This window comes from Ictidomys tridecemlineatus, chromosome 2 (genome assembly GCF_052094955.1).
Source record: "Ictidomys tridecemlineatus isolate mIctTri1 chromosome 2, mIctTri1.hap1, whole genome shotgun sequence".
NCBI lineage: Eukaryota > Metazoa > Chordata > Mammalia > Rodentia > Sciuridae > Ictidomys > Ictidomys tridecemlineatus.
The window spans coordinates 54731773-54742324 of NC_135478.1; the positions used below are offsets into that span (position 1 = coordinate 54731773).

General features: G+C 52.3%; 1 protein-coding gene across 1 annotated transcript in view; it reads right to left on the minus strand.

The window, feature by feature from the left end:
- Prickle2 (prickle planar cell polarity protein 2) overlaps positions 1-7733 on the minus strand; it is a 328065-nt gene extending 320332 nt beyond the window's left edge. The window contains exons 1-2 of the mRNA XM_078038600.1: positions 7549-7733; positions 6751-6836 (exon numbers count right to left, since the gene is read on the minus strand). Of these exons, the coding sequence (XP_077894726.1) occupies positions 6751-6836; positions 7549-7590 (128 nt within the window). The 5' untranslated portion in view covers positions 7591-7733. The remainder of the gene's footprint in view (positions 1-6750; positions 6837-7548) is intronic.
- Positions 7734-10552: the final 2819 nt, after the last annotated feature.

Below are 10552 nucleotides of genomic sequence, written 5' to 3' on the forward strand. Positions count from 1 at the left end.
AATCCCTAGAACCAATAAAAAACAAAACACAACAAGGGACCTCACCTTCTCTCAGACATGTTCAAATAGGTGGGCCAACCAGCAGCCTTAGCTGCTAAGCATCTTCCCTGGCTGGAAGGTTCCAAAAACCAACTGTGCCTGTCTGTCTGTCTCTCATACACACACTTTCCTTGTTGGCCTACCCATCATGGGCTGAGAGTGTTTTTCCTTCCAGAGCAAAATCATCAGCGGGAACCCACTTCTAATCCAATTTGCAATCCTCTGCAGGAAACCAGGACTGCGTCACCCCCCAAATTGCGGGCACCCCCGTCATCAATCCCCAGAATCGCCAGGGCAACCGGGGAGGGGCACTGCTTTTCAGGCGCAGGCTTGGCTGGCCCAGCCCCAGCCCCAGCCCCAGCGCTGCTACTGGAGCAACGGAGACACGGCCAAAGCATGCGCCTGGGAGGGCCTTGTCCAGAGACAAACCGCGCCACACGATCAAGCCGACCACAGGGGCCAGCCCCGCCCCCGGCTGGGGCCAGCCCCGCCCCCGGCTGGGGCCAGCCCCGCCCCCGGCTGGGGCCAGCCCCGCCCCCGGCTGGGGCCAGCCCCGCCCCCGGCTGGGGCCAGCCCCGCCCCCGGCTGGGGCCAGCCCCGCCCCCGGCTGGGGCCAGCCCCGCCCCCGGCTGGGGCCAGCCCCGCCCCCGGCTGGGGCCAGCCCCGCCCCCGGCTGGGGCCAGCCCCGCCCCCGGCTGGGGCCAGCCCCGCCCCCGGCTGGGGCCAGCCCCGCCCCCGGCTGGGGCCAGCCCCGCCCCCGGCTGGGGCCAGCCCCGCCCCCGGCTGGGGCCAGCCCCGCCCCCGGCTGGGGCCAGCCCCGCCCCCGGCTGGGGCCAGCCCCGCTTGGCTTCCCAGGTCAGCTGCGCCCAGCCGGGGCTGCAGGGGACCCGCTGACTGCCCGCCTTCTGATGCTCCAGCCAATCTACAGTCATCAGCAAGTGGCGACATTAAGGGGATTACAAGGGGCTTAGAAGCCACTGGAGATTCATTGATGTGGTGTCGCTAGCCTCATGGCCACATGCCCTTTAGGAAGGGCTTTGGTCTGTCCAGGGTTCTCGGTGGCCTTTGATCTTACAACCCCTCTCTCCACGTGGTGGGGACGTTGCCTCCACCCCGACTCCACGCCACTTTATCCTCAGGCTACTTTTATTCTTCAACCTAAAGAGCGCCATGCATATTCCTCCAGCGGGACAGAGCAGGGGTCACCCACTGCCTGGAAGGAGCCGGACACTGAAGAGTCGTGGGGGTGCGCACAGGACCCTCGGCCGCAGCTACCCCGCTCTGCGGTCCACAAAAGATCCCACTGCGTAGGGTCAGCATTCGGACCTGCACCTGCTCAGCTACGCTTTATTTGTGAGCGCTGAAATTTGAATTTCATGATAATTTTTTTGCAAAAACAAGAATGCTCCTTCAGGATTTGCAAACCCCAGTGACTTCTAGTACCTGGGAAGGGACCGGAATATTCAAACAAGTCCTTGAACTAACTGGCACTCTGGGAGACAGGGGTGAGTCCACAAAACATCCATCTAAAGGGAGACCACTCACGTCCTGCCGGTTATTGGAGATGCAGGACCACTGGCCAGATGTGACATCTCTGGTGGTGGCTGTGTTTTAATGGTACTGGGGATGGATCCTGGGGCCTTGTGCATGCTGGAAAAGTGCTCTCTCACTGAGCTGAACCTCACAAAGAAAGTTAAAAATCTGAATATTAGAAAAAGCTCTTTTAGCTAAGTTCAAAGCTAAGAGAGCTTTTTCTAATATCCCCCTCAGCAACGGACTGAGGCCCTAAGCAACTCAGTGAGACTCTGTCTCCAAATAAACTATTAAAAAGGGCTGGGGATGGGGCTCAGTGGTCCAGTGCCCCTGAGTTCAATCCCTGGTACAAAAAAAAAAAAAAAAAAAAAAAAAAACCACAACTCTCTTACTTAATATGTTCTACAGACCAAACAACACCCATCTGCAGAGTGGATGTGACGTGGGAGCCTCTGGTTTGTGACCACCGCCTAAGTCACAAGAAGCGTCCAGCCACAGGAAATAAGCCTAGGTTCTGAAATTGAATCACTGCCCCAGCCTGGTGACCCTGGCTACGTTACTTAAGAATCAAGAGCCTCAGTTTCATTAACAGGAAAATAATCACTTTGATCTCACAGGGCTTGGTGAGGATTAAAAGAAAATGTGTGTTAAACAGGGGACATGACACCTTCATGGGATAAATCCTCCCAGTGATTGATTGCCAATGTTTTTTGTTTCTTTGGTACGAGGATTGAACCCCAGGGATGTTTAACCACTGAGCCACATCCCCAGCTCTTTTTATATTTTATCTAGAGACAGGGTCTCATTGAGTTGCTTAGGGCCTCCCTGAGTTGCTGAGGCTGGCTTTGAACTCACGAACCTCTTGCCTCAGCCTCCTGAGCCGCTGGGATTATAGGCATGCCCCATGGCGCCGGCTTTGATTGCCAGTATCACTTAAGTACTATTATTACTATAATTTCTTCAGTTTTGGACATGCATGGAGCAATTCTACACTGTAAAAATGGCTCTTTTTCTCTCCCTTCTCAAACTGGTTGCAAATAAGCAAGCCCACTGGCCCCCCTTGGAGAGGCCTCTTGTAGCAGATTCACCAAGTGCCCAGTTTTTAATGACTTGGTTCCAGCCACAGTCCATGGCGCTGCCATCCTCTTCCTGTTAATGGACATTCTTCTGCAGCCTGGCAACCTGGGGCTTCCCCTAGGCGACAGGGAGGTGATGCTTCTTCCAGGCTGGGCCACCTGTAGAGAGCAGAGGCCAGGTTTGCTCTCCAGCTGCCTTACCTTACATCAGTGGAGGGGAAAGGCCAGCCATCTGCTCTCCAAGACACACAAACCCTCGATCAGTTTTGTTTTTAGAATTTCTAAAAAATTCCCAAATTTGCCACCTAAAGGTATGCATCACAATGAAAACACAGAGATTAGGGTCACCCAGGAAAAATCCCCATAAAATGGAACAGATTTGAACAAGAACATGGGCATCTTTACTCCCCCCAAGGAAGACCCAAGGTGGGGAAAGCTGTCTGCCATCCAGGGTGCTTTGACCTGGTGCCTCTCCATCTTCAGGGGCACCTGAATCAGCCAGGGCTCTTGTTCCAGCTCAGATTCTGGTTCAGTGGGTCTGGGTCAAGGCCAAAGCCCATACATTAAAATAAATTTTTTTTTTAATTATAGATGAACAAAATACCTTTATTTTATTTATTTATTTTTATATGGCACTGAAGATTGAACCCAGTGCCTCACATGTGCTAGGAAAGCACTCTACCACTGAGCCACATCCCCAGCCCTTTTTTATAGTTTATTTAGAGCCAGGGTCTCACTGAGTTGCTTAGCACCTCACCATTGTTGAGGCTGGCTTTGAATTTGCAATCCTCCTGCCTCAGCCTCCCCAGCCGCTGGGATTACAGGGGTTTGCCACTGCACTTGACTGAGACAACGCATTTTTAAAAGGGTCCCCCAAGACAAATCAAGGATGTTACCTGCCCCTGCACCTGCATGAATCAGCACGGGCTTGGCTTCATTTAGGTCTCTGCTCAAAAAAATCACCTCCTGAGAGGGTCCTTTCCTGATGGCCTTATCTAAAGTGTCACTGCGTGTGGAATGGGGTCCTGGATCCCATCTGTTTTGTTCTTTGCTGAATCCCCAGCATCAGTGGAACACCTGGTACCAAGCAAGCACTCAAATATTTGTCCAGTGCACAGATCCCGGTGTGACAAGCAAGCAAAATGAAACTGGGGAGCCGAAGCCATGTGTCCAAGGTCACACAGCTAATCAAAGCCAGAGCAGAGGCTGGGCCTGCTCTGTCTGCACTTCAAAGCCCCAGGTCTCTCCACCAGGCCAAAGGGAAACAAGTCTGTTTACAGCAGGCTTCCTCCAGAGAACTCGAGGGTCTTCCTGCTGTGAGGCAGTAACACGGTTCTGCGGGCTGTTTTTTAAGAGCTGCCTGGTTATGTGGACAATGACTGGAGGGGACCAGAGTGGAAGCAAAGAGGACAGTTCAGAGGATGCCACAGTGGTCCAGGACGATGCATGGCAGTCTCAGGGTTCCTCGGTATTTATTTATTTATGTATTTGGTACCAGAGATTGAAACCAGGGGTGCTTACCCACTGAGCCACATCCTCAGATCTTTGTATATTTTATTTAGAGACAGGGGCTCACTGAGTTGCTTAGGGCCTCGCTAAGTCGCTGAGGCGGGCTTTGAACTCACGATCGTCCTGCCTCAGCCTCCAGATCCCCTGGGATTAGAAGCATGCCCCTCCACACTCAGTTGGTTCCTTGAGACTTGGGGTAAGAGGAGCTCTACTCTCCTGGGGTCAGAGCCAAGGCAGCCTTCCTGTTAGGTCTCTATCAGGCCTACTGGGGCCCAACCCTCCCTCCAGGGGGTTCATGGTCTCCCAAGGCAGAGGAGGGTAACATGGATTTTAAACTGCCAAAAAAGAAAATTGTGGTGTCACACAAAAGGTCACCCAACAGCACACCCGTGGGGGAAAAGGAGGAGCGGCTTCCTCTCCAGCAATGGGTGGAAATGCTATGAAAAGCCCTCTTCATGGGTCAAAGCGAAGCCCTTCTGCTGCTAGCAGGGAAATGGCTTCAACATGAAAATCCGTCCCACCCCAATGAGAGGGTCTCTCTCCAAAGGAAAAGCTCCAGAGTCGGCTGAAAATCAAGCACTGTCTTCCCATAGCAAAATGCAAAATGAGTTGGGTTAAATGTCTTAAAATTCTCATCGCAAGTTCAAAGCTAGCCTCAGCAACTTAGAGGCCCTCAGCAACTTAGCAAGACCCCGTGTCTAAAAAACACACAAAAAGGGCTGGGGATGGGGCTCAGTGGTTAAGCACCCCTGGGTTCAATCTGAGGCTTAAAATCCTCCAAGAAGCTGTGGTCATGAGGTCTCAAGGGACCCCAGACACCTAGCATCCTCAAAGACCCTATAAGTCCTCCTGAGCAACAGTTGAGAGGAAGCTCAAAATAGTTAACAAAATGAGTGAATATTTCCTGCATACCTGAGAGTAGGCAACGTTGACAACATCTCCCCTCATCCCTGCAATAAGTGTGTAAGGGAAGTGCCCTTGTTCTTCCCACTGAACAGCTAGGGACACTGAGAAACTGGGAGTGTTAGTGACTAACCAGGGGTCAGAGGTCAAGCAGGAGGGGAGGACAGGCACCAAGCTACACCCCCACACTACCCACAGGCCTCTGGTGGGAGCTGAGCCACAGGCAGGTAGGGGAGAAAAGAGAAGATGGAACCCACCTACCCTGCCCTGCCTCATCCCCTTTAGAAAGCAAATGGATCAAGAAGGAGGCAATAGAGCCAGGCGCAGTGGCACGATCCTGTAACCCCAGTGGCTCCGGAGGCTGAGGCAGTCGGATCCCAAGTTCAAAGCCAGCCTCTGCCACAGCGAGGCCCTAAGCAACTCAGTGAGACCCTGTCTCTAAATAAAACACAAAATGGAGCTGGGGATGTGGCTCAGTGGCCGAGTGCCCCTGAGGTCAATCCCTGGTACCCAAAAAGAAAAAAAATAAAATAAAAAGGGAAACCATCAGTCTTCTCTCTCACATTGGATTTGTAAAATAAGCCTTCTACACCCAGTCCCATGTATGACCTGTGATCACACAGGAGCCCAGTACAGCCCACACAGGAGCCCACCTACTGGGGCTACAGCATTGGCACTATTGATGGACACCAACGTCTGCCAATTACATATTTATAAGGTCGCCTGGCTGGACTGTGACACAGGAGTTATTAAATGCTCCAGAGCATCAGGGTTGCGCTCAGTGCCCTGAGACAAAGGCAGAAGAGCTGCCAGACCCATCCAAGCTGGAACAAAAGCATTTAATTTCTGAAGAAATCGACTGGCGGGTTTCCGTAGAACTGGGTGCCGGGCACACCTGACCCACGAGACCCAGGAAGAAAACCCAAGTAGACTTTCCTCCCTGGCACCCAGAAACAGCAGCGCTCTTGCCAGCAGCGTAGGACAGTAGGAAAGGCGCACACATCCAGACAGAATGCCACAGGCAGCAGTCTGTGCTCACTGTCTCCTTCCTTTGAATGAAGCCATCGAAGAGAATTGACCTCTGCTCTTGCCATCGCCAATCAGACAGCCAGTTTGCCTGCACCCCAACTTTTTCCCAAGCAGTGCCCCAGCAGCCAGATGCACTGGAAGGACACTCAGATCCCTCAACTCCCAAACAAAACCATTCCGCTCCAGGCTGACTCTGCCTGGAAGTCAACATTCAAGGCACATTAATAAGAAACATCTGGCCATCGAAGACGGTTGACACAGCACAGGCGGGCAGTGGTGGATTTGTGGTCGGGACCCAGAGTTACAGGGACTGAATTGGAAACACCAGCCAGTCCAGGCAGTGCTCCACACTGCTGCGCTGTGGCACTTGGTGACGCTACCAAGCCCGGGTTGAGTTGTTTGGGGCCTAGTTACCTAGGCACAGGGTGGTGCCAAGCCTCTCAGGCTCTCCCATCAGGGAAATGCAGCCTGAACCGGGCTCTCCTGCGTCCTCCCATGTCTGGCCACCACTTCCACCTTGAATATTTGTAGCAGATGTAGCCCGGCTTTTAAAGGCACAGACTTTGCATTCTTTCCATGTGACTTACAAGTCAGATTGAAAAGGGGAGAATTTTATTTACTTTTCTCCCTGCAGTGTTGTGCAGGTTTTAAAGAGTCCTACCTCCATTTATGCAAGACAAACCCAGGACACTGGTCACCGCAGGCGTTACATGGCTGGCCTCTCTCTATCCGCCCCAGTCCAGTCAACTTCAAAACAAAAAGATAACACAGGCCACGTGTGAAGATGAGGGCTTCCTCCAAAACCCCACTGTGCCCCAGATAGGATGGCCTGCCTCTTCCACCCCACCTCCCGGGATCTGAGTCAGGGTTCCTCTGCTATGTGGGGGCCTGGGTTGGGGGGCTGCCAGTGCCCCAAGTGTGGCCTCTGCCTAAGACAAGGCTGCAGACCCAGGTGGGCTGTCTCCAGTATCAAAGCACTAAGAAATGGCTTTGGCTGGGGCTTTGTCTCCCCCCAGACACATTGGTCACAGGTTTCTAAGAAACAAAAGCAAGATCCTTCGATTCCCCCAGAGCGTGCCCGAAAAGGGACTCTCGGGTGCCTGCCGAGGTCCAGGCTGCTGCTCCTGGGAAAGGGGTAGCAAAGGACACCCCCAAAGACAGCCCCAAAGTGCAAGCTCCAGGCTGGAGCTCCACACGCTGGACGCTGCATGGTGCTGTGGCTTCCGATCTGCTTTCCCTGGGCGCCCCAAACTGGGACACTTGGGGCCATGGTTCCTGGTGGCACTGTGGCCCGGCTGGCGGGGGTCGGGACTTGGCCCCTCGCGCGCTCCCCGGTGAGCTCATGGGCGCCCCAACTGGTTACCTGGGGCCACAGGTGCGCGACCGAGGGGCGGAGGGGGCTGGGCACGGGCGCCGGTGGCGACTGCAGGTATCCGGCGGGTGGGTGGGGGACACTCACCGAGCGGCTGGACAGTCTTTTCCGCGAGCTGCGGCTGAACATGGCCGGGCGCCTCCGGCACGCAGCGCCGTCCGTCGATCTGTCCGTCTGTGCCGCGGCGGGGAGGGCGGGTCGCCTGGGCGGGCCCCCTCGGCGGCCACCGGCTGCTGTCTCCGCGCAGCCCCGGCTCGCGCTCGAGCGCACGCCTCCCTCCTCCCGGCCACCGCCTCCCCGCCCCGCCCCGCCCCGCCCGCAGCCCCGCCCCCTCAGGAGACCCCGCCCCGTCCGCGGCCACGCCCCCGGCTCGCCCCGCCCCTCCCCGTCCCCGCCCGCGCTGCGCCCGCGCTCTCCCTTTCCCAGCCTCCGGGGCCCCGAGGTCCAGCTACCCAGGGCTGAGCTCTGGTGGGTCACCTGATCCCGCTCCGCAAGATCCTTCCCTCACCCTGTCCCCGAAGTTCTGGGCGGGGACCCCTTCACGGCCCCTTGCTGATGTAGCCGGGGTGGCGGGTGGAGATGGAAGGATGAGGGTTTTTTACGCGGTGGTGTCATTCACCGAGAGTTGAAGTCAACCTGTGCGGTGCACAGTGCTGCCTACTGGGACAAATTCACACAGCCTTGGAACCGCCACTACGTGGAGTCTTGTCACTCTGTGAGATGAACTATTTTTAAAGTTTGCCTGGAATCTAGTTAGTATTGGATGTTGGAGGAGGAGGAGGGGGCTGGGAGAATGAATTACGCCTCTCGTGGTACAGAGCCTGGGAGGCAGTAGATGCTCATTATGTCATTCTCAATTATTTCATGCAATCGTCAGTCTTTGAAGCCACCGTGCCTATCTATGTTCCTTGAATTTCTCCGCCATTTACTAGCTAGTGATCTACAAATTAGTTAACTTCCTGTGCCTCTTCTGCCTGCCTGTCAACTTCATTTACACACACACACACACACACACACACACACACACACACGTCTTAATCTCACAGTGTTTCTTGAGAGATGAGTTCAGACATGTATAGTTGTTAAGACAGGCACGAACTCAGGATTCATTAAAGATTAGGTGTCAGAAAAAAAAATATTGTAATTTTCAGAGGTATGGCCATGATGTCCACTTATCATCAATGTTGTAGCTCAAATATCCTCTCCTCTGAGAACCTCATACTGTACCATCTCTCTCATACTTCCTGACCTCATACTGTACCATCTCTCTCATACATTCTTAGCCCACATAGCTTTTTTAATTTTTCTTCAGACCTGGAATTAAACCCAGGGGTGCTCTAACACTGAGCTCATCCCCAGCTCATTTTATTTTTATTTCGAGAAAGGGTCTCACTTATGTTGGCCTCAGCTTGCCATCCTCCTGCCTCAGCCTCCCGAGGCACTGGGATGACAGGTGTGCACCACCATGCCTGGCTTGTAGCATACATTGAAATGATCTTGTTTACTTCTTTGTCTGTCCTCATCCAAACCTAAGTTGCACGACAGAAATATGTTCACATTAGTTGTATTAGAGCCTGTCAAAGAGCTTGTGCATAGTAGGTCCTCCATGAATATTTGTCAAAAGTGGACATTCTTGTCAAGGTTGGAAAAGATGGCTGTCCTGCTTGGCATTTTACAGAACAGACACGGAACTTGAATGAAGAAAAGCTGTTGGGCTGGAATCACTGCAAATTAGAGCAAGATCAGTCTACCTGTCCCTGAGATTCAAAAGACGAGAGCGCTGGGATCCAGACACCCTGTGTCGGCTGACTGCCTTCATTGCCCAGACAGTAAAGTTCAGTTTGGTTTCTGGGCTAGAATTGGGGTAAGGCACACAAGGCCTTTCCCTCAGGAGCAAAACTGACCGCAGTTCCAACAAACTCAGTAACCACAATAAACAGTATTTATATGCAGTATTCCAAAGAGTCAGAATGTAAAAAAAAAAAAAAAATCATTGAAGACCACGTATGGCACTGCACACCTGTAAACTCAGACTCAGGAGGTCCCTGTAGGGCAGGAGAATCACAAGTTCAAGGTCAGCCTCAGCAACTTAGATTTTTAAAATCTGAGAATTAAAAAAAAAAAAATCCTTGATTTAAAAAAAATTCTTGCCAGGTATCGTGGCATATGCCTGTAATCCCAGCCCTCCAAGGAGGCTGAGCAGAAGGATTGCAAGTTCAAAGCCAACCTCAGTAATTTAGTGAGTCCCTAAGCAACCTAGTGAGACCCTGTCTCTAAAAAAATAAAAAATAAAAAATATATATATATATATGCGCCTGGGGATGTGGCTCAATGGTTAAATGCTCCTCCACTTAATCCTTGGTACCAGAAAAAAAAAATTCCTGGTGAACAGACATTAATATTTTAAATCAAAGAGGATCCTAGCCCATACTTATACTTCTCTGTCTCATTCATCTCACCCTAATCCTATTCCTGGTTAATATATATATATATATATATAGTCCCAAACTCAGACACTGAGAATGGAATCCCTTATATTGTATTTATCTCTGTAGTTACCACCCACTGTCACATTCGATGGTACCTTGGCAGAGGCTTATTTATCTCTCTGCCCAGCCTAGCATAGAGGCTGGATCACTTGAAATGCTCCACAAACATTGGTTAAGTGACAAAGTAAAAAGCAGACAGAAGGCTCCCCTACACTCTCAACAGGGCTAGTGCATACCCAGCCCTACTGCACCGTGGCCTCATACCTGGGGGAAGGGGCAGGTGGGGTGAGAGGGCGGCGGGGATCCTGCAGAGTGGCCCCTGTTGTCTATTTGTATTTTAATCACAGAAATACCTTTCCTAGCAAAGGTCAGTAACTGCATAATTAATGCATTACAAATTCCTAACAGATGGAAGACAGGTGTCTTGGTGCATTTTTTCCAAATCCTGTCAAAGGAAGGACAGAAGCTCATGGCAGTTGCCCTGTCCCACATCTTGCTTCAGGATAGATGTGGCTGCTAAAGCATGTGGTGATCATAAGCTCCTTGGGAGCATGGCTCTTTTTTTTTTTTTAAACTTTAGTTGTTTTCTCCAAGTGGAAATG